The sequence below is a fragment of the Rutilus rutilus genome (assembly GCF_951802725.1).
Source record: "Rutilus rutilus genome assembly, chromosome: 7".
Taxonomy (NCBI): Eukaryota; Metazoa; Chordata; class Actinopteri; order Cypriniformes; family Leuciscidae; genus Rutilus; species Rutilus rutilus.
In genome coordinates this window covers 2,726,422-2,749,574 of record NC_140221.1, presented here as the reverse complement: position 1 = coordinate 2,749,574, position 23,153 = coordinate 2,726,422, and the positions used below count along the sequence as shown (strand labels likewise).

Here is a 23,153-nt window from a genome sequence, read left to right as displayed (position 1 = left end):
TATAGTGTCCAATTTTAAGCAGGAAAAACACCACAAATATTTTTTTTTCTCAATGATATCATGTTGCGTACCATATTAAAAGCGAATATCTCCCTCTGCTTTGAACTTTGAGTGTTGTAACTTTACAGATGTTTATGCTCAAACAGCAACATTACACACTAACTAAAGTTAGAAAAGTCAAATCATAATCAACCACCCCTTTAAAATAATGGCCAGTTTTTAAAAGAGTGTCTTGCAACATGTCATCTACTAACACTTACCAGTTTAAATAAAGTTTTAGACAAAAAAGGTTTTATAAAACTGGGACTGGTAGCTCGCGAGCGACGTGTTGGAGACCCCTGCTGTAAATAATCCTTTTGAAATTCTAATAGCATTGGTCGTCTCCATGTGTGTTCGGCTGTATGGGCCATTTGGGTCTCAATGGATTATTTAAATTATCATTTGCATTTGGGTTACAATGCGATTAAAGACAATACACACAATCTTGTCAATGTGACTGCAGTCAGTAACTTTAAGCATGAATACTAGGTTTCTCTGGCTTGTTGGTATCCAGTTCAAACTGGTTTTAACTAAAAAAATGTGTTCTTAGGATAATGTTTTTTTTTTTATATATATATATATATATATAAATTAACTAGATTTAACTAGTTCATGCCAGCTTGAGTGCATATAGCTACCATCATTAAAACAAAACATGAACATCCCAAATACTAGGAAACTCTCACATTCATGTATTTTTCATTTTAAAAATATATCCTTTTTTTTTTTTTTTTTTTTACAAATGTTACACATTAATTAAAGATGAACAATACTTCAACAGCAATTTATTAATCTTATAATATCAACAGACATTAACTAATACACTTTTAAGATCAAAAGTTGTATAATAATATTTCTTAATGCACTGTGAACCGACATGAACATTTTAATTAACCTACATTAACAAAGGTTAATAGATGCTGCAAAAATATATCACTCATTGTTAGTTTCTTAACAAATAAGAGCTTATTGTAAAGTGTTACCAATAGATCTATGGGTCTAAAATAAAAACAGACAAAAGACAATCTGGGTTGGAGGGTAAAGAGCAAATTCATGTTTTGTTTTCATTTTTGTATAAAATACTACAGGATATGAGGTGTGTGGGGTTGTATTGGCAAGCTTCTAAATATGAGAATTCACAGAAACACGTTTTTCTTTGTTTTTTTGAAAATTAGAATTTGCATGACAAATTTCATGAATTGCATTTGTTTCTGTCCATCCTCAGACTGGCCGCTAGAGGCGCTGCGGGGCGAGGAGTGAAGAGGGGAAACAAGGAAACAGCACAGAACACATAAAAGTCCTTTCATTCGAGCTTTGCTATTTCCATGGTTTTTGCTACAAAAACGTGCTACTGATATCATTTTTATTTTCTATAAATCAAGGCATTCATATTTCCCTCACTACATGTTTGTGCATCTCTGTAAAGCATTATGACAAAAATGTGGCTCTAGTTAAAATTCAGGCAAAAAACCGTGAAACAAGTAACTTGTGGGTCTAACTTGTAGTTTTTTTTTTTCTTTTCTTTTTTTTCATTCAGACAGAAGAAAAAGAAGTTTGGTCATAAATGTGAAAAAAAAAAAAACTTGCAACTTGCATGGACAAATTTATTATTGCATTGAAACCCCACAGGTAAATGATTTTGCTTTTCTAACCCAAATGCCGGGCCAGCTGACGTGACATCAGCTTCATAAAGGCATTGTGTGAAATTAATGCATTTGCAAACTGAGAAGAACCTGCCCGAGCATGATGGCGGATGAGTGTGTCCGTGGGGCAGACCGCAACATTTCTATAGCATCGAGACATCAGGAAGAGAAGAAGCAAATTCACTGAAAACAATTTCTGGAGCTCTGTTTCTCGAAGAGAGAGAGAGAGAGAGAGAGAGAGGGGGAGAGAAAAAGAGAGCGAGAGAAAAAAATGCCCCGGAAAGACCCGCTCGTTTCGTCATTTTGAGACCCGAAGGGGAGGATTTCTTCATTCCCAGAAAATTTCTCCGCATGACCCGCATCATTTTGGGAGGAAACAAAGTGGCGCGCGCGTCTTTCCTCATTCACAAATGATACAATGTAACGGGCGCTTTGATCGCAATCATCCGGAGCTCGTGTTTGTGCGCGCGGTAAGATCGAATCCCAATTCTCTCTCAGATGTGATCTGAATGTGTCGTGCACTGCATGGATCTGGTGAATTTTTTTTTTTCCTTTTTTTTTTTTTCTCTTTCTGCGGATCTGCTTTCGAAATAAAGTTTTGCAGCGAGTTAGTGTTGCAGTGAATTGTTGCATGTGTCCTGCAGTGTGTGTGCTCGTATCGAGCCGAGGCTTTTTGCAGCAGATTTGTGGAGTTGAAATCAGACGGGGTAGGGTAGAATCTGAAAACACAAAAAGCACACGCAGCAGCCATGTTTGCTGAATTTTCCTGTGAATTTTTGGAGCCCTACTCTTCTCTGGCGACGGGAAGGAGAGCTCGTCTCGAGCTGCTCGCTCGTGCACTAAACAACTTCACGCGCTGAACTTTGATGCAGGTGAAAGTGATGGAAGTGTGATTACAGAAAGACAGGTTTATTTTCGATGAAAGCAGAGTGTAAATGTCGTTTTCGTTTTTGCAGCGAAATTAGCGCCCTCTGTCGGGAGATATTTCGAGAAATTAAGAAATTGCAATTAATTTTGCTTGCAGGCATATTTATTTTTTTCTACATATTCGACACTTCCTATTATCTCTGTGAATTAGACTGATTCGTTTGTTGTTGTTTCAGACAAACTTCTTCATGCTGTTTTGTATTCATTTTTTTTTTAATATATTTTTATTTCTTTTTTGTAACGCAGCTAATTTTCTCAATGTATTAAGAAAACAAAACGTCTTCAAATGACAAGCCACTCTTTCCAGCTGGCATTTTTTTCTTTCACACACACATTGATTTTTCTGTTTTCTTTTTGCACAGCCCAACTGCAAATCTAGTAGTGATCAGTGAGAGCTGAGAGAGGGTGCAGAATGGACGGGATTTTGTTCCTGTGTCATGAACAGAAAGCAGTCAGATGTAATGTTCACACGTGTTGGTGTTGGAATGATTTTTTGCTAGTTACACGAGGGAAGTGAGAATATTTTTAACTTCCTTTTAAATGCACTGAAAACAGCACTTGCATGTAACAGTTAAAATACATTTGTTGTGAAAATTGAAGGATTTTTTTCCTTCTTTTTCTTTCTGTTATTAAAATAAAGCCATTTTTTGTTCGCTGTTTGCATTAAATAGCAATTTCCTGTTCTGTGCAGCGGTCTTTTATTTTCTGTAATTTTCTGTCAGCGGCTGAAATTCAGGTCCTGCTTTTAATTTCATCTGTCTGGAGGGAAAAACATCAAAACAAAGATGTCAATGTACATTTTCAATACTTGTGCCCGAAAACAAAATGTATAAATGTGCCACTGATAATAATTGAACAGTCGCTGCAATCATTGACAGACTTGCTATTTAGATGGACAGCCTTTTTATATGTGGAAATATAGTTCCCCTTACTTGTACTGAATACACATGAGACAAATGCAGCATGCTTTATGACCTGCTGTTTTCATCATCATCTCATTTTAGAAAAAGGGGCCCAGCATGTAAGAGGCTTTAAAGGGATAGTTAAAAAATGAACAATTCTGTCATTTACTCATCCTCATGTCGTTCCTGTAGGGCTGACTGACTTCTGCGCGACACGAAACATGCTCTGAAAAATTCTGGGGTGCAAAACGGCTTTGGACCCCATTGACATTCATTGTATGGACAAATACATTACAAAAGAAAGTTTGAGTAAATGATGGAACGTGTTATTTTTAGGTGAACTATTCCTTTTTTTTTTCTTTTTTTTTTTTCTTTAGTGGGCTCAAAGTCTGAGAGCACTAGTGAAAATGCGTCTCTTTTGCATTTTTATAGTTTCATGCAACATTAATTCCAAATTCAGGCAAGTTCATTTACGAATGTTATTATCAGCGTAACAATTTTAGAGAGGTTGAATTGGAATATGTAGATTAATTTTTTTTTTTTTGCATTTGTTGTTTCGCCCTTTTCTTTAATGACATTATGAACTCTGCTAGTTTTTGCGAAACCATGTTGCGTATCGTTTCAGAATGATTTTGAGCAACCTCTGTGTTTCAGTAGGAACATGCTGACCTTTTGTACAAAGCATCATGATTTTGTGCATGAATCATCATGTTTTCAAGGCTTATGTCACAAATGTGACCTAGAATTTTTTCTTTTGACATTTTAAGAATCCTAAGACTTTATAGTTAAGTTTACAACTGAAATAAAATCCCAGGTTTCAATGTGTCCATAGAACTTTGGAACCACATAAATTCCATTTGTTCCCCCCCCCCCCCCCCCCCCCCTCTGCTTTCCTAAGGAAAACAACATCGCAACATAAATGTCAAAGCATGATTTTTTTTAAATGCTTTTTATGCTTTGAGCTGTAAATGGTTTGGTCGGAAGTAGTATTGAGCTCTACATTGGTGGATCAGGCTTGTTTAGGTCAGGATTTTCTGCTCTAACACCAAACCCACACTCTGCCCTCCAACTGTTACTAATCTAAGAATAGAATTTTCATGGAAATTTTCAGAAGCATGCCTTTCCCCCTTTTGTGTAATAAATTTAGGGATTTTCCATGCAAGGCGTCCGAGCTCTGTAATTTTCCACTGCATTTCAATGTCAGTTGATGTAACTTGGAACAAGTGGCTAATTTTTAACCCTTTTGTTTTCAGATCTTCCTCTTGTTTGGCTGATTTCAGGAGAGAGGGCAATAGAAGAGAGCGGTCGACTCCTCGAGCTCTGCACCTCAAGGTAAACTGCCTTTACTCAGGACGTTTCCATCACCCTTTCAAGCCATGTGAGGTAGTTGACGGTGGTCTTTCCGTTTTACTCGCTGTACTTTATGATGACTTGAGCTTTGAAGCTGCTAAAGGACCACCGTAGAAGTGTCGTAAAGTAGTCTGTACCTCTTGTGTGGAGCGTTCTGAAGCCGTGCGATTGTCTTTGTTTGAAAAACAGACCCAAATTAAAGTCATATTTCCTTTCCTGCTGTTTTCAAATATCATTCCCCAATTGAACTGCTGCAATTTTTTGTTCTCAGTGCAAGTCATTTCTCAGTGATTTCACAGCTTTGATGGAATACAATTATTTTTTTTATTTTTTTTTTTTTTATCAAAACTTTTTTTTCTGTTCTTCACACAAAGCTATTGTTTGGTTTCAAAGGACTTGAAATATGGGAAACGGTTTTTTTTTTTTGGTTCGGTTAAATTTATTCAAAAATGCAATTCATTAACATAATGAATTTAATGCTGCTCTTTGATGTTTTTTTTTTTTTTTTTTTCTGAATTAAAATAAATTTTAATAGGCCCCTCCACACCCCAGAAAATAAAAGATGCATGTTCTCATATCATAATGAAGAATAGCCTCATTAAATGAAAGAAAATCTTTTAGTTTTGCATAATCACCGAAGATGCGGTAGCATTTGCAATTGTTTTTCTTTTATCCCGAATGGGAGTCTATGGCATCCCTATGATCCGTGAATAGGAAAATGATGCACACTTATAGAGGTGGTCCTAAATAATAATCTGACGAACTCTATAGCTCCACCACCAGTTCAAAAATTCTTATTGATATAACTTTTGAATGCCTTTAATGCCTTTCATGCTGAGAACAATGAATGCCTTTCGTATAGACTCCGCCCCTTTACATTAGTCGCTGTTTTCAAATGTACTGTAATCCATTTTTTTTTCACCACTACTATTTAAAATTTTGTCAGATTCTTACCCAAATTGACTCAGATGATCACTGGGCCAAGCCACGTGGAAATGACTGAACAAAATGTTAATATTAATTTTTGTTCAAAAGTTATGATGATGTGAAGCTAACCGTGTCGACCCAAATTAGATTATATGTTATATCTTGGCAAAACTTTGATCTATTGAAATGAAATTTGGTGTACTTCATCAGCACCTTGATCTGAGGGTATGTTCCAAATTTGGGAACAGCGCCACCTACAGGCCATGAGATTTGAAAATTTTTGCTCATTAGTTTTGAAATGTTGATCAGAAAATCTTGTCTACGGGTTAAATCTTGATCTTGGTGTCTACGGGTTTCTTGGGTCATGCAGAATCCACCAATTTTGCTAGGACCATTTTGAAACATTTTTGCTTACCAAAACCCCTTTCAAGGAAAGTCTGTTCACTTGGCGGCATATTTCAGAATGTTGTAAATGTATATTGAGGACCACTGTAGACATGTACAACTGTGTGTTAAGGTCAATTAAGACTCTTAAAATTATAATATGATGATTTGATGACCATTTCAAATTTACTTCAGGTTGTAAAATGTGGCGTGACTTTAATAATTCATGTGTAACGGTTAAAATATATATTTTTTACCTTAAAATATTTTTTTTAAATCTCTTTGAAAATAATGAATTAGAAGTGTTCAACGTGACACTGAGTGAATGACGACAGTATATATTTTTGGTGAACTATTCCTTAAAATTCTTCATAAAATGGAGCAACTAAGCTATAAATTAACGCAGATGATGCATGCTGTGTTTTCCTTTAAATCCCTTAGAAACTCCATTAATGTCCTGCTTTTTCCCAAAAAGCAATGAATACAAAATGACTCTCTGATATTGCGGCTCTGTAGGATAATGCTAAGCCCAACTGCCTGTATGTAAATTTGTGCCTTATTTTTTATTCTGGTAATTATTAACGTTACATCACTCTGGAAACGTAGATTTCATAATGTGCTACATTGACTCCATATACTGTTTGTTGCTCACAGCAAACTCTTCCACTCTCGCTGCTAAACCGCCACAGTTCAGAGGTCTCCGAGAGGAAATTAGGACCAAATTATGGATGTGTGAAGGGGTTACGTTTTTTTTTTAGGCCTGTATTGATTTGAAAATTAAATGGCAAAAATTAGTTGAATGAGTTATATTTCTGTATACATTTATATAATTTCTATTGCTGAAATATTTAGCCCCAAAAAGTTGAAGTAATGTCTTTTTTTTCTTTTTTTTATATAGTTTTTATTATTAACTAAAACCATAAAAACATTACTTAAATAAAACAACTTTATTACATTAATATATTTATAATAATTGTATGTATTTATCACCACTAATAATAACAATAATAATGTTGATAGTTTGACGACTGACGGCCAACACATTCAATAAATGATATTACACCGTTTAATTTAAAGACTGTAAATAACACAAGCATAAAAATTGCAGCATATTTTACATAAGATTCATCCAAATAAATGTGTGTTCCGGGTATGCCTGCATTTAGTAGCTGTGTTCTCAGCACTGTCAAAATAAAAGTCCCTCTTACAACACTTGGCCAAACAGAAAACGGATTGGCTGATGCCAATATATATAACCACTAATTACAACATTTACAATAATAACAACACTGGAAATCAAATCATTCTAATAGCTGTGTTATGGATCATACTAACTGGTTTCCAAACCAGCCACTAGCTTACGTCTTTCTGGGTTTTAAAAACACAAGAATATGTCTGTCATTAGTCTGGAATTATGGTATTATGTTTGTTTTTAATTCGTTGAGCTGCAGAAGGTAACTTTGCTCCAGTGACTCCTCACACACACTAAATGTCTGGACATACGTAAAGCTAAGCTATCTCACGCCAGTCTGACACCTCCTGCTTAAACCCAGAGTCTGAAAGATCACTTTCATGATGTTATTCTCAGTACAGAAACAGTCCAAGCCCTTCTGCAACGTGGGAAATGTCTCATCTGCCCAACCTCGCCTCAGGACAAACTGCCACCTAATAAACATTAATTCATTTAATTATTCTTCATTTATGTGGGTAAAAACTTGACACCCTTTCTTCTGTGGAACATAACAAAAGTACTATCGAAGTCCTTGGAGTCCAAAACCAGCCTTTTATTGTATAGACCAAAAACAAACAATCAAAAAAACATTTAGCCATTTTAAATCACATTTTGTGTTACACAGAAGACAGAAATGCAGACAGGGTCGGAGCCACTGAGAAAATGACAGGAATTTCAGTTTTGAGTTAACAATCCCTTTTAGCCATGGTGATTATTTATTTTAATATTTAACCTTTTAACGGCCACCTCCTGTTTTGAACATGTGAATTTAAAATGATTGCATTGGATTACAGCGCTACGGTTGAGCTCTTTCTGAAGACACTCGGCAGATTATTGCTGACGTGGAAGCAGTTCTACAAAGTTTACTGTAAAGCAAATGTACTGAACTAAACATTTATTTGATATAAAATGTATATTTTAGAAAATGATTTGGACTCGAAAATTAAAGCCACGTGTCTAACCAAGTTGTGTTCAAAGATCACGGAAAGATGAGCTCGCTAAAGGTTTTAAAGAAACATTTTCCTGGTAACACAACGGCCAATTTCAGGAACGGTTTTCACAGGATTCATTTAAGCGTTTAATCTTTCGAATAATACATAATTTAGGATGAGGTTACTAAACAATAAAAGCATGCCTCCAAAAGTCTTGCAACCAATAATCTTTGTTTTAAAATTCAAATATTTCTTTACATTTTGTTGGTTTTGTTTCTTACTATTAAAAGGTTATTTTAGAAGTTTTTTTCTTTAAGTTGAAAAGGCAAATTTGTTGTTCATACAAGTCATTAACAAGTTATATTGTATTGTGTATAATATGCATATTTTGTCATTATTTGGCATGTCCTGGTTTTGCTTTGAATGGCAGATCTCACTCAAACTGACATGCGATTGTTCACAACTGATGATCCATGTTATCCCAGCATGATTTGTGAAATTTCCAAAGAGCGTCTAGTGTGCTTGAGTGGAAGCAAGAAAATCTGACCTTTTGCACAAACATGGCCGGTGTCGCAAATGAGCTTGCATTAGAGACTCAGACGTACTCTAGAATCTAAAAGCAATAGTTCACCCAAAAATGAAAATTCACTCATTCACGGCATTAAATGTTCTGTGGAATACAAAAGAAGATATTTTTTTTCAGCTATTTTTTTCCCATTCAATGAAAATCAATAGGTTGCTGGACTTTCAAGCTCTAAAAATACATAATGTATAATATTTCACTAAATATAAAATGTCATTTTGCAGTGTGTTGCATTTGTAGCTTGAAAATGAAGCATTGGTGATTGGATCGGCATCGGTTGGTCATAGTCTCAAATGTATTGGTAATCAGCATGACTTTTTACACGGTGTCGGCTAGTGTTGTTAATAGCAGTGCATTTACAACATCTGCATCTGCTCTGTGGAATATGTTTTTGTCCTTTACATTTTTGGTATCACTTTATCTGACAGTCCCGTTCCCCATGTACATACTACTTATTCTAGCCATTACAGTAACTGGGTAATACCTAACCTTGGCCTATGTAGTTACCTTATGTTAACCAGTACTCTCTTAGGTGAGCACACTGTAAGTACACATACTGTAAAATAAAGTGCAGCCACATTTTTCATGTAGTAATTAGTCGTGTACATGTTATTTCATGGTGGACTGTGAGTTGCCGTCGGCTTCTTGATGGCCTCCTTTGGTACGGGTCTTTTTGGAGGGTTGCCAGTTCTGGGCAGATTTATAATAATTGTGCTACATTTCCTAACCTTTTTATTATTAGTGGCGCTTGCTAAATCCCATGCACTCACGCTCCAAACGCCCTAGAATTTAGGATTAAAATTTTGCATGAAGAGCCACTTGTTTTTTTTAATTTAGTCTTAGTCGTAGTGCTGTCAAATGTAGTTTTTATCATAATCAAGTCAAGCTTACACTGCTTTTGTTGCATGAAGCCGGTTTCAGTTGCTGCTACCTGTTTTTCACGGTTCCGGAGCAGGTTTATTCTGGCTTAGAGATTGATAACCAAAACTGTGCCAGTCAGTTGTGAGCAAAGTGACAGATATCTGATGTGCATTGTTTGTAGTGCAACCTTATGTTTTTAAAATGATTTGTCTGTCTGTTTGAGTGGAACACGCAGTAGGCTTGTTAGGAAAAAGGTGGATAGCGAACGTTGTGAACCAGATCTAAACCAGGCTGGGTTTGTAATGGTTTTGTCAACAGCATTCAAGTCTAGTTTTAGTCAATTAAAATACTTTTTCGTCTTGCTGCATAAGCACGATTTCATGGCTGGAATTTATAATAGCAACGATTGTTGTCATCTGAGAATTAATTTGTACATTTCTTTCATTTTTGCACTTTCACCTATAAACACAAATCAAGAGAATGTCAATCAAAAGCATGGTTTATTTTCCTCACCTAGTTCCCTGGTTTATTATAGGCTATCAAATTAACTCTATATTATGAAAACAGGTAAAGCTTTTCTCATTAGGCTATATAAAACAGTGAAATTCCTATTAGTAGTTCCAAATTACTTGAATATTTTTCTGTTAAAACAGCAGCAAAAAAGACAAAATGAGTAAGTGCATTCACTCAGCAACCACGATCACAAAAAGTCGAGATTCATGTTTGTATTTCTTACAGTTCATCACTAAGAAGCTTAGATGGCAGATTTAGTGTCAAACAAACAGCGCAGTCGTCTCGTGACAGAACACAGGCTGGCTGAAAGACACTTTTAACCAGAATATCTCGATCTGAGATCGCTGAACTCCAGTGTACATGTTTGTCAGTGTTTTCAGTATAGAGAGTGTGTGTGCGCAGGGTTGCCAGATTGCAAAGACAAAGTAAAACACCGGTCAATAAATTTATCCATTTAAGATAAAATGTCTGATTGGGGGATTTAAACTCTTGACATAATGAAAGCTCAAAGAGGCTTGTAATATTTTGCCGCCTCTAGTTTCTATTTTTAACTACATTTTTATTCTCGTCTTTTTTACGATATTGCAATGATATAGTCACAGTTATTCTTTAACGACATTGGTGTCTCGTCTTAGTCATTTGCTTTGAACAAATTCATATTGTTAAAAGCGCTATATAAATGAAGGTGACTTGACTAGACATGGGAAAAAGCTTGTAGACAAACATTTTTTGTCTTTGTTTTCATTAAATAAAGTAATTTAGCTGATGGCTCTTACTCTTAGAAGAACAGGTTCCTTGAATGGCTCTTTTAGGCGCTTCATATATAGAAACTTTTAGGGGTGTCCTTCATGGGATCAGTTTCTTGGTTTGGTTTTATTAATTTTGTTCTAGTTTTATGATTTAAACCATTCATAAACGCACTTTATCACTAGAAAAATGTTAAATGAGCATTAAACATGAAGGTATTATGCAACAATATTGTTATTTCCGATCGCGTAAAACGATAACATGTTGATGACGCAAAAGAATAGATCCTGTAACCCATATTTGTAGTGTATGGCTTGTCTCAGTCTTCATCGGGTAAAATAATAACTGTGCAGGTTATAAAAATAACACCCAACCGCAAACATGCTCTCCTTCCTCTGATCTCTGAGAAAGACTCGGACGATTAAATCTCTGAGGGAAAAATAATAAAACATCCAATAAAACGAAAAGGTGGAGAATGTCATTTTGAATACAGTCATTTTAAAAATGTATACTTCATATATTATAATAAGCAACCCTAATATGACTTAAAATATACACACAAAATTGTAGGAATGTAATGATTTTATATAAATGTATTGGTGTGTCTGTTTATATATATATATATATATATATATATATAATATAAAATATGCATGCATATCCCTCCATCCCAGACCAGGTTCAGTCATTTCATCTCCTGCTTGTTTTGCAATTTTGATTTCCATCAAAAATTTAATCAGGGCTCAGTGCTGGCCTGTGTGCTGCCCTGAATTTCTAATTTTAGTCTATTCTTTCAGGATTTATTTTTTGTATAATTCAAGGGCGCTTTTCAATATCTCCCAGTTATTAAATTTTAATTCGGAGATCATTAGCATATAAATTGAAAAGGCTTTTTTTTTTTTTTTTTTTAGGTGCCCACTCTTTCAGATGAAATTTAAGAGGCAATATTTCTTTTTTCACCACTTCCATTTAAATGTAAAATAGCAAAAAGAAAAAGGGAAAAAAAAACAAATAAACAAAAAAGGAAATTATTCATTTTTTTCACATTATTCATTTTTATGAAAGTGGTACAGGCGTGCCAGGGTTTTTCATGATGGGAACGTGTCAGTGTATTCTGGTTCAAGGAAACTAGGGCTGTCGGTCTAATCTCTTCCAGTCATCTCCTGAAATAGCCTGAGAGTAATAAATTCTCATTAGGTGACAGTGTTGAAATTCTCTTACCACAGTTTGGAGTTGGTTTTGAAAATGAATTGGTGAAAGAGCGCACCTGTGCGCACTAATAATGCCTCCTGGCTCTTTTTGTGAAGGACATGTAATTTAAGAGGTGCTATCTGCACTGCACCATATAGTGTGTGTTGGCTTTTTTATTTTATTTTTTGAAGAAGAAAAGTACATTTAAAAATGATTACTTTGTGTTTGATTTGTTTTTGTTTTAAATTTGAGCATTTTAGTCATGACAGTAACGTTTCAGTCAAGGCATGTTAATTTGGTGTTTTATTTATTTATTTACCTTTTTTTGTATATTTAGATTGCTCTTTCTATTAATAAAAGGCCTGTAGCACGTGACTGAGGATCCAGCTTAGGCTAGAATCACGTTTCAAAAACCAAGAAAAATGTAAGCTAGTGGCTGGTTTGTTTGTAGAAACCAACTAATGTGATCCATAACACAGCTACTAGCATGATTTGTTTTCCAGTGTTGTTATTATTATAAATGTTGTAATTAGTGGTTATACTGGCATCAGCCAATAGGTTTTCTGTTTGGCCAATAAGTGTTGTAAGAGGGACTTTTATTTTGACAGTGCTGAGAACACAGCTACTAAATGCAGGCATACCCGGAACACACATTTATTTGAATACATATTATGTAAAATATATATTTAATTGCAGCAATTGTTATGCTTGTGTTATTTACAGTCTTTAAATTAAACTGTGTAATATCATTTATTGAATGTGTTGGCCGTCAGTCATCAAAAACTATATCAACATTATTATTGTTATTATTAGTGGTGATATACATTTATTTATTTATTTTTTTCAGCATTGACCAATAAGTTGTTCTGTTTGGCCGATAAGTGACTTTTATTTTGACAGCGCAGAAATGCAGTGTCATTCATAAATCCTCTCCCGTGGCCTCATGGGATAGTAAAGAGTCTCGGTGGAAGTAGTGGGTCATCCGGGGACTTTTCACTACTGTTTTATGAATGCTATGCGTTCAGACGTACTACTTTTTTTGCTGTGCTGTTTCTTGCATACTGTGTAGCAGGGAAGTACTCGATTTCAGACACAGCCATGGTTGTAGACCTGAAAAAGAAAGCTGGTTGTAAAATAATTCATATTCTAATATCCGTTATGTCTTCCCCCTCACAATCACAAGCAATTTTATCAGCTGATGATGAGCCAAAAATAGTGATTTTATGCATAACTCAATTTCATGTTTTGTGATATTTAGCATTTTATTCATATATTTTTTTATTTTTTGCATTATATTTTCTCAAAGAAAACTCTGGTAGATATAGACAGAGCTGTAGATTGCAGACACGTGTATCAAGTTGATTTTATTTCTCTGCAGAGAGTTCTGGGTAATGCATACACAGTTGTACTTCTCTAAAACATAAATCTCCGCTATTCTGAACTGTTATGAATGTCTCCCACACAGAAGGGAAATATTGTATGCTTCAAAACAGTTCCTCTGCATTGCAAAATTCAATGTTAAATTAGATAATGCTACTGTATAAAGTTTCTGAATTTGATTGCTTCTAGTTCTTCTCTAATCTTGTTCTTATTGTATTTTAATAGTTTACAAGACATGGATTGCCCCAAATTCACATTTGGGAACTTAAAGAGGACATATAATGCTTTTTAACGTGTTCATTTTTCTTTAGTGTGTAATGTTGCTGTATGAGCATGAAAAAGCTCTGCAAAGCTCCAGTTATTCTCTATATCAGTGTCACTGTTTCTGAAACGCCTCCATTGTAGTCTTGAGTTTCTTCCGGGAACGAACACGTCACAATATCCCTCATTTAAATAATTAATGCGCAGAATAAAGGGGCGGGGCCTGGTTGAGTTAGTTAGTAGTGTGTTAAACTGGCGGTTATGGAAAGGGGCGGGACATTTCCCAAACACACTCGAAGCCCTAGACCAATCACAACACACTGCTCCAGCCAACCAATCAGAGCACAGTGTGCTTTTCAGAAGGAGGGGCTTCATAGAGACAGGAACTAAACAGAGCGTTACTGACCGACTGGGGAGAGAGGAGCCGCAACAATGGAGAATATGGGGAAAAAAAAGTTACGCTTAGTGCATGAAAACCCTTATGCGGTAGAGCCCCCCCCCCCCCCCCCCCAAATAAATAAATAAATAAAAATAAAATAAAAATCAAGACTTTGAAAATGAGCATATTAGGTCCACCTTTTAAATGCCGCCTCGTGTTTTTGTTTTTTACAGTTTCCTTTGCTCTTGCTGAGCAGTCGTGGAGTCATGAGTTGTCAGGAGGTTCCTAACCCCAGCCAGGAGCCGAAGGACACAGCTGTGGTCCCGACTGAGGCAGGAGCCACGCAAGCGGTCCCGACAACCTCCCCGAAGCTCCCCTCAGTCACCGTAAAGACCGAGGTGGCATCCACCGCCGAGTCTGTGGCCAGCAACGGCAAAGCGAGTGACGGGAACATCCCGGCTGAGATCTGTGTGGTTTTGGGGAGCTCTCGCAACTCGCAAACACAAGGTATGAAATAGTTTTTAGTCATGAGACATTCTACAAATGGGTGCCATGTGTATCCCTCATATATACACACACTACTTGTCAAAAGCTTGGAATTAAGTTGTAATGATATTTTACAATACAAAACTGTATTTTTATTAGTACATGCAACCTTGGTGAGCAGAGGAGACTTCTTTCAAAAACCTTTTTTTTTTTTTTTATTATTTCAAACTTTTGACCAGTAGTGTAGGTGTAAATGTGACTTTATTAGTGAAAAGGTTATGCAAACTTGAAGTCTCCACCTTCTTTATTACTTTATATTCTGTTTTATGTTTGTCAGGAATGATGTCATGATTGATGATTGACAGATTTGTTTGTGGTGAAAACCCTCTGTGGTGAAAATCAAGCTTTTAATGTTGTCTATGTGGTGTTTTTAATATGCTTCGGATGAGACTTTAAACCGAGGTCCTGACTCTCTGTGGTCATTAAAAATCCCATGGCACTTCTCATAAAGAGTAGGGGTGTAACCCGGGTGTCCTGACCAAATTCCCTCCGTTGGCCTTTGCATTCCCCATCCATTAAATTGGCTCTATCACTCTCTCTCCTCTCCACCTATATCTGGTGTGTGGTGAGCGCACTGGCGCCGTTGAACTGTGGATGCTGCAAACTGGTGGTGGTTGAGGAGAGACCCCGACATGATTGTAAAGTGCTTTGGGTGTACAGAAGTACATGTGAAAGCGCTATATAAATGCCTCATTCATTCAAAGCATGTGTAAATTCATAAGTCGACAGCTTTGCTGAGTATTTCCTCCTTAAAACTGCAGTGAACCAAAGACAGTCTCAAAAACACGCTTTGAAATCGCTGGTGTTTCTGACGTCACAAACTACCTTGAGTGAGTGAGTGGAGGCGGGGCTCATTTGCATATTCATAGAACTGCGTATACTAAATGAGGCTAGGGTGTAGAGTTACAGTCAAGCATGAATACAACATTTTCAAGGAAAAAATCCTTTAAATATGTCATTTGGTGACAAAGATGAGTTTTAAGGGATACAATTATTGACTATAGTGTCATGAAGCACTACATTATTAGATATTAACATGTTTTCAGTGGCGTCAAAATAAGGCACTTGCAAAACAGGAACACTCATCGGCTGATGTGATCATTAATAAATGCCAAATATCGGCAATTAGTTGACCGTGATTTTTATATAGTGAGCAAATCAGAACTGAGAAGTGGATATTTGCAGAAATATCTGAATGAAATCTGTTTATTTCTCTCTCCAAGGAACAGTTTTCTAACACTCGAAACATCTTTGTCTGATCTTTCCGTTCTCTCTCTTGCAGGCTCTTACATCTGTGGAGTATGTGGCAAGAAGTACAAATACTACAACTGCTTTCAGACGCATGTCCGAGCTCACACAGGTGCGTCCCATTCTTGACCTACTGAATTTGATTTAGGATAGTTGTAAGTTCTCAGAACTGCAAATGAAGTTGACAATAAACAGACAACAGTATTTTTCTTCCACACACATATTGTTTTGCTTCGGAAGACATTGATTCATCCGCTGGGGTCGTATGGATCACCGTCACAATCGCTTAGTGTGTTTTTTTTTAAAGCGTCAACTGAACGGCAGCCATTCAATGGCATTATTTGGGCTTAGAGAGATGCATTATTTTTCTAAAAATATCCGTTTGTGTTTATCTGAAGAAAGAAAGTCATATACATTAGGGATGTCATGAGGGTTAGTAAATGATGAGAGATTTTTCAATTTTGGGTGAAATATCCTATTTGCAGAATCATACAATTCCTTACATAACCAGTTTATAAATCTGTCTGTATTTTGTGTGGTTTTATTTAGAGGCCGAGGGCACGGCTTCAGGAGAAGGAGCATCTCTGGGAATCAATAGTGAGTTGCACATTTTCTTATTCGTGGGACAGATATTTGGGTAATTGTCCTGGAATTTTCTAAATAAAGTGGATAAAACTTTGTGACAGAAAGAGTTCTGTCCCAACATCTTGTCACACAATGATATCTAAAGTTTCTATTCATAGAAGTCTGTTTTTCCCCCCCCCTAATCCAGGTTCTTTCCGTTATACATGTGACGTATGTGGGAAAAAATACAAGTACTACAGCTGTTTTCAGGAGCACCGAGACCTCCATGCTGTTGATGGTGAGATGTGTATTCCCTCTTTTCATTTGTAATATATAGTTCTTGGTTTACTATAGTATGTCAGGAAGCACATGGTTGGTGTCACTGCTGTTTGAAATGTCTCAGTATTCAGTTGATCCATGTGCGGGTAATATTTTTACATTGTAAAACCTATGAGAAATATCTGTTAGAAAGGGCAGAGTTGTAGTCAAGACCATATAGACCTTGAACAAAACTAGACCCTCTGACATTTCAACCTCAAACCTTTCAGTTCAGGCGCTTTAATGAACCGATGAATGACATTTAAATCGCTTAATAGTCTTTCAAGGTACTTTCCACAAATATGATAACAATTACTTATTTTATAATCACAAATCACATGTTTTTTGTTGGTTTAACTATTATATAAAATATACCCCAAAATATAGACAAAATATTACCCTGTTGCTGCTTTTATTTAAAGGGATGGTTCACCCAAAAATGAAAATTAGCCCATGATTTACTCACCCTGACATCATCCTAGGTGTATATGACATTCTTCTTTCAGACGGATACAATCGGAGTTATATTAAAAAAAATTCCTGGCTCTTCCAAGCGGCAGTGAATGGCTGGATGACTTTGGAAGTCCATTGAAGGCAGACGGCCGTCCGTATCGACTTACGCCAAAAGAGAAATGCCTGAACTTGACACACAACGAAATGATGGCAATTGATGCCTCTCGCTAGCCTGGTTAAAACCAGACCATTCTCAGTAGTAACTGAGTTATGGTCTGGCAAAGCTTCATTAATAACTCATTTCCAAAGGGGCGTCACCAACGGACGTCGCTCAAATGCCTCTGGGCGCAATTGGATAGACCTAAAACCAACCAGAGCGAACGTCATCGTGTAAAGCCATATGCTGCGTCCCAATTCTCCTAAGTTACACACTACGCCATAAAAGTATGTACTCTTTTTGTGAAGAAAAGGTATTTACTTTTGAATGTGTAGCAAAAGAGTAGGCAAGCTTTGGGACATACTACTTCGTCATCTTTATCGGACGGATCTGTAGCGTGCGTCCTGTCACGTAAACTGCCCTGTCAATCATCTTGTCACAGTTAAAATCCTCTATTAAATCTCATTTAATTTCCTACCGTTTCGGAGAGAAATGTATTAGCACGTTCATCTGCCAGTGGGTCTTTCATGGAGACTGTCCTCGTGTGTTTGCAATTTGAATATAATAATTGCATTTAAAAGTTGTTGCGCTTCACCAACGGACGTCGCTCAAATGCCTCTGGACGCAATTGGATAGACCTAAAACCAATCGGAGCGATCGTCATCGTGTAAAGCCCGCCTCAACGTTTCTGATTGGTGCCGCGATTTGGACGGATTAGAAATCGGCTTGAATGGGCTCTTTGCCGGACTTGCAGAGCAAATCTAAATTTGCCGGAAGTTTGTCTGGGTTTTCCCAGGCTAGCCTCTCGCGGTTCAGACAAACAGGGTTGGGCAACCGCGTTCGTCATTACGTTGTGCGTCAAGTTCAGGTCTTTCTCTTTTGGCGTACGGCCGTCTGGCGGAAGCTAGTTATTTTAGTCGATAAAGTTTTAAATATGGATATTTTTCTTTATTAACCTATTTCATCCCTATTCCCACATTTGTAGTAATGACACTATAACGCAAACCGGAAATTGTAACGCGTGAGCACGCGAAAGTTTCTCGTGAGCACTCGAAAGTCTGTATATTTTTTATTTTTGCAAAGGTCCCTTCAGGGGCTCCGTACTAACCTCATAAAATGCAGAAAAAAATAAACGGCTCAATGTATTTAGTTTCATCTCCAACATATTAAATTTTGGTTGACGGTCAGCATTTTCTGAAGGTTGAGTACTGATCATTTCCCAAGTGTTTTGGGTCCTATTTTGGACTATATTTGTGGAAAATGTCTCAATTTAAAGGGGAAAATATGAAGAAAGCTGTCTTTTTTTTTTAAGCTGTCAATAGAACTTTTACCTAAACCAGTCCTAATTAACAGAAACAAACTTTGTTGATCTTGATCCTACAAAAAAAAAAAAAGTCCCCATAAAAGCTGATGGTAAATATGTATAAACATCTTGACATTAATTGCTGATCGTAAATTCTTTGTCTTTTATTATTTTCTTTCACTAATGAAGCGAGGGCTGTAACTCCAGTGGCAATAAAACCGCTGACATTTTCATGAAAGATGAATTGTGACCCATGCTGGCAAAATGAGTGGGAATGCACACGGGATAATGTCGAGATAGAGGCAAAACAAGTGAAATATGTCAATTTTGGTCGAATTTGAGCTTTTTTTTTTTTTTTTTTTACAAATATGAGTGCATTAAGCTCTCGTCTAGCGATCCCAATGCTCCAAATGGCAATTAAACATCTAAAATTATCTTTATTTGTACGTTTTCTGAGGGGAGTGCCTTTCCTTTGTTTCAATAATCCATTAAAAAATGTTTTTCTCTGCTGGCTCCTCGACAGCTGGTGCACAAGTTTGGTATCGTTGTAATTCCAACTTTGTGAATCTTCTCAGTGAATTCTCGATGGCATGAGTCTGAACCATTGAAATGTGATTTTCAAACCCAAGCTGATGTAAACAAAACCAGCTATTGTTTATGCTAATGTTATTAACCAGTCGCAATAACGCCTTCGGTGATTAATCGAAACACCCGGTTGTGCATTGTCATATCGGTGAACCTGATTTCAACAAATGAAACATTATCCTGGATCAATGATCTTGGAACAACATTCCAATCAATCAATCAGATTTGAGGGACAAGTTTACAGTTTATGTCAAGTTTAGGCTTACAAACAGGGTTTGGTGCTTTTACATCAGTGTTATTCATTCATGTTATTCATGTGTAGGGTTAGTGATAGGGTTAGGACTAAATTTACGGACAGGAATGTTGTTCCAGGATCAGTAAAATATGTTGCACTTGGCAAAATCACGGTGTCCTTGTGATGTCTTGTAAGCGTCCATCCTCTGAAAACACGAAAAGTAAACACGGCAGAAATTTCTAATTTTCAAGCTTTTAATTCAATATTTCATTGATATATGCCTGTTTTGTAATGGATATGGTAGTGAGTGCTCAGTCGGTCTGCGAATCTTGTTGAACTTATTAATGACTACTTCAGTGATAATGTGCCACCACCAAAACAAGATGATTGTGGACGTTAATGAAGCAAATCTTGAACAGTGGTTGGGCATCATGGACACAATATGAAACTGTCATGACTGTATTAAAAAGGACTTTGCTAGCTATTTTGATGATCACTATTAATCTGGCCACACATCCATGCATCTAATTTCACAGAATTTAGTCTTTTTTTTTTATTTAATTTTTATAAGCTTGTTAACATGAGATGGGCAATTTGTTATTTATTGTTATTATTAATATTTTGTCGCATACTTTTTCTTCACGGGTAGCCCTTAACCAGTGACACGCTTCTCAATCTGACTGCTTGGATAACAATGTTAAATATTCTTCACATAATTATTTTCATATTATTTTCAATTTGGTGTTATTACCAGTGTTTTTAAAGTATGTTTGCTAGGTGATTTTTGTTTTGGTACCTTCAGAAAACTTTAACTAGATTTTTCTCAAAATTGACTTTGCTGACTGTATCGATTTCAAACAATGTGTAGCTCGTTCATTTTTTGTCAGATTCCAACAAATATACATAATTTTGATGTTTTTTTTTTTAACGGAAAATGTGAAAATAACTAGAATTCATTTGTGAAAATCTGTTCATTCTGACTCCTTTTGCCAGCATGGGTCACAATTTTCTAAGATGGTGTTTGAGATGCTATTGATCTTCCTCTGCTCTTGTTCACGGTTTCACTATTTGTGATGTCAAAATACTAGTTTTAACATTGGTAACACCTATGGCGTGAAATTATTTATAAGACCCTCATTATGTGAAGCAGTACTTTTATGTCATCTTTAGAGATCTTATACACACACGTATGAGTCTGCTAAAAGGTGAAAAGGATTACCTACAATAACTTTGCATCCTCTTTTTGTTGTCGTTCAGATCCATATGACCATGTGATACCTGTAGAAGACCTAAAAGAGGAGACTGAGTCATACCAGAAAATGGGACCAAGTAAGAGTGCTCTAAATCTCTGTGACTCGTGGTTCCCTTACATGTCAGTCGGTTTGATGCCGCGTCAGCAGCTGATATTATGAACTCAACCCAGGAGTGATGACTTCGGATGACCAAATACACTGCAAAAATCTGTAAAAGTTGAGAAAACATGATGCAGCTTCAACGTTTGCTCAGCTTATGGAAAAATTAAAAGTTTCAATTTATACACTGCAAAAAAATAATTGTTGGTTTAACTTAGTTAACCTGGTTGCCTTAATTTTGAGTTAATTTAAATAAGAAACCTTTAAATTGCAGTTTGTTTGATGGATTTTTTTTTTTTACAGTGTAGAATCATGCAAATGAGTTTTCATATACCGTTTAAGCCCCAGTGTCCATATAACCAGGATTGGGCCATCTGCATGATAACTGCTCCACCGCGGTCAAAACACCTTTTTGTGCATATCAATGTTGTTGTTTTACGTGGGTATTAAGTACACGAGTGACGGATGAAAGTTTGTTTGCAAAATAAATTATTAGTTAGTAGCCAAATGTTACATCACGACCATGGAAACATCAGGATTCTGAGTGAAACGGCTTCTGGAACAAGAACAAATGAAGGGCGGGGCTTAATTTTGTCTGTGGGGAATTGATTGGATGGTTGTGGTTTGCTATTGGTGGATCTCGTGTCATTGACAGGTTGCCCCGCCCTCGTCATCAGAGAAGAGAAGAGATGCTGCAAGAGGGAGGGGAAGTTATTCTGATTCAAGATTACGAGGCACATGCAAAATAATGATGATGTGCACGGATAAATCATTTTATAATAAATACTGCAATATTCCATAAAAATAAGAATTGTCAATTATGGTTTCATGGGGACTTTAATGGATAAGCTGCTGAATGATGCTGCGTTGAAGTGGTTTAACCCCAGGTCCCTGAAAGAAGTAATGATATGCTGCAGAATGATTCGAGTAGCTTCTTCAGATGAACATGACACTGATCCCTCAGTTATATGCGCATATGGGCGGAGCTTAAGCACAATCAGCCATTAAATTGCTGTGGATCTATTCAGGTCGACAGAAGTCATCGCTCCTGGGCGGAGTTTCCACCGCATCAGTTCCCACATACAGGGAACCGGGTTATATTTAAAACCCAGACCTTCTAATTGTGACGTATAAGATTGGTTTGTTTCCGAAGTGATAACATATGCTGCAATCAAGAAAATGAATGTAGGATTATGGTTGTGAAATTGCAGCTTAAAGCAGTGGCTCTCAACCTTTTTGACTCCAAGGCCCCACATCGTCCACAATAATATCTGAAGGCCCGACGGCTACTTTCTGTAAATTAAATTCCATGATTGCAGAAGTATTAAGAGCTGAATGCTTTTCAAGGTTCACACTCTCTTTAATCAATGAATTTACATGACTTTTCTATTCATATGCGATTTATGGATAATGATTTTCAAAAAATATATTGTACTCACAATTTCTGTACCCGATAAAGTATTTTAGAGCTTGGCATAAATATAAAACTGTATATTCAATATAAAAATGCCCATAAAGTTTTAAGATTTAATTAATTGCATGTCTTTTCCAGGTCTACTAGAAATCACACTCTTATAATTAGATGAGTAAAGTTTGATAACACACTTTGATGTTGGCTTGACAAAGCCAGGTCTGAAAGTTTCAAATAACTTTGAACAGCTTGAAGTTTAATGGTTTTACTCAGAATTTTTTTTTTATTAGCATGTTGTAACATATTGTTAGCATTATTAACACGTTGTTAACATGATTAGCATGTTGTTAGCATGATTTAACATGTTGCAAACATGATTTAGCACATTGCTAGCATGTTTGAACATGTTGCTAACAAGTTTGAACATGTTAGCATGAATTAACACATTGCTAGAATGAATTAGCATGTTGCTAACGTGATTTAGCACTTTGCGAACATGATTTAGCACTTTGCTAGCATGAATATTATTAAATGCATGTCTTTTCCAGGTCATTAAAAAAAAAACTCTTAAAACTAGTTCGACAAAACAAGGTCTGCAAGTTTAAAAGAACTTTGAACAGCTTGAAGTTTGAAGGTTTTACTCAAAGTAAAAAACAAACAAAAAAAAAACATGTTGCTGGTATGATTTAACACGTTGTTAACATGTCCTAACATGTTGATAACATGATCAG

At 36.3% G+C, this 23,153-nt stretch overlaps 1 protein-coding gene across 2 annotated transcripts in view; it reads left to right on the top strand.

The window, feature by feature from the left end:
• The first annotated feature begins 1,614 nt into the window (after positions 1-1,614).
• znf618 (zinc finger protein 618) overlaps positions 1,615-23,153 on the top strand; it is a 39,393-nt gene continuing 17,854 nt past the window's right edge. For both annotated transcript variants that reach the window (XM_084413655.1, XM_084413654.1), the window contains exons 1-7: positions 1,615-2,152; positions 4,765-4,843; positions 14,484-14,757; positions 16,079-16,156; positions 16,594-16,641; positions 16,817-16,906; positions 20,917-20,988. In XM_084413655.1, the coding sequence (XP_084269781.1) occupies positions 14,517-14,757; positions 16,079-16,156; positions 16,594-16,641; positions 16,817-16,906; positions 20,917-20,988 (529 nt within the window). In that variant the 5' untranslated portion in view covers positions 1,615-2,152; positions 4,765-4,843; positions 14,484-14,516. The remainder of the gene's footprint in view (positions 2,153-4,764; positions 4,844-14,483; positions 14,758-16,078; positions 16,157-16,593; positions 16,642-16,816; positions 16,907-20,916; positions 20,989-23,153) is intronic.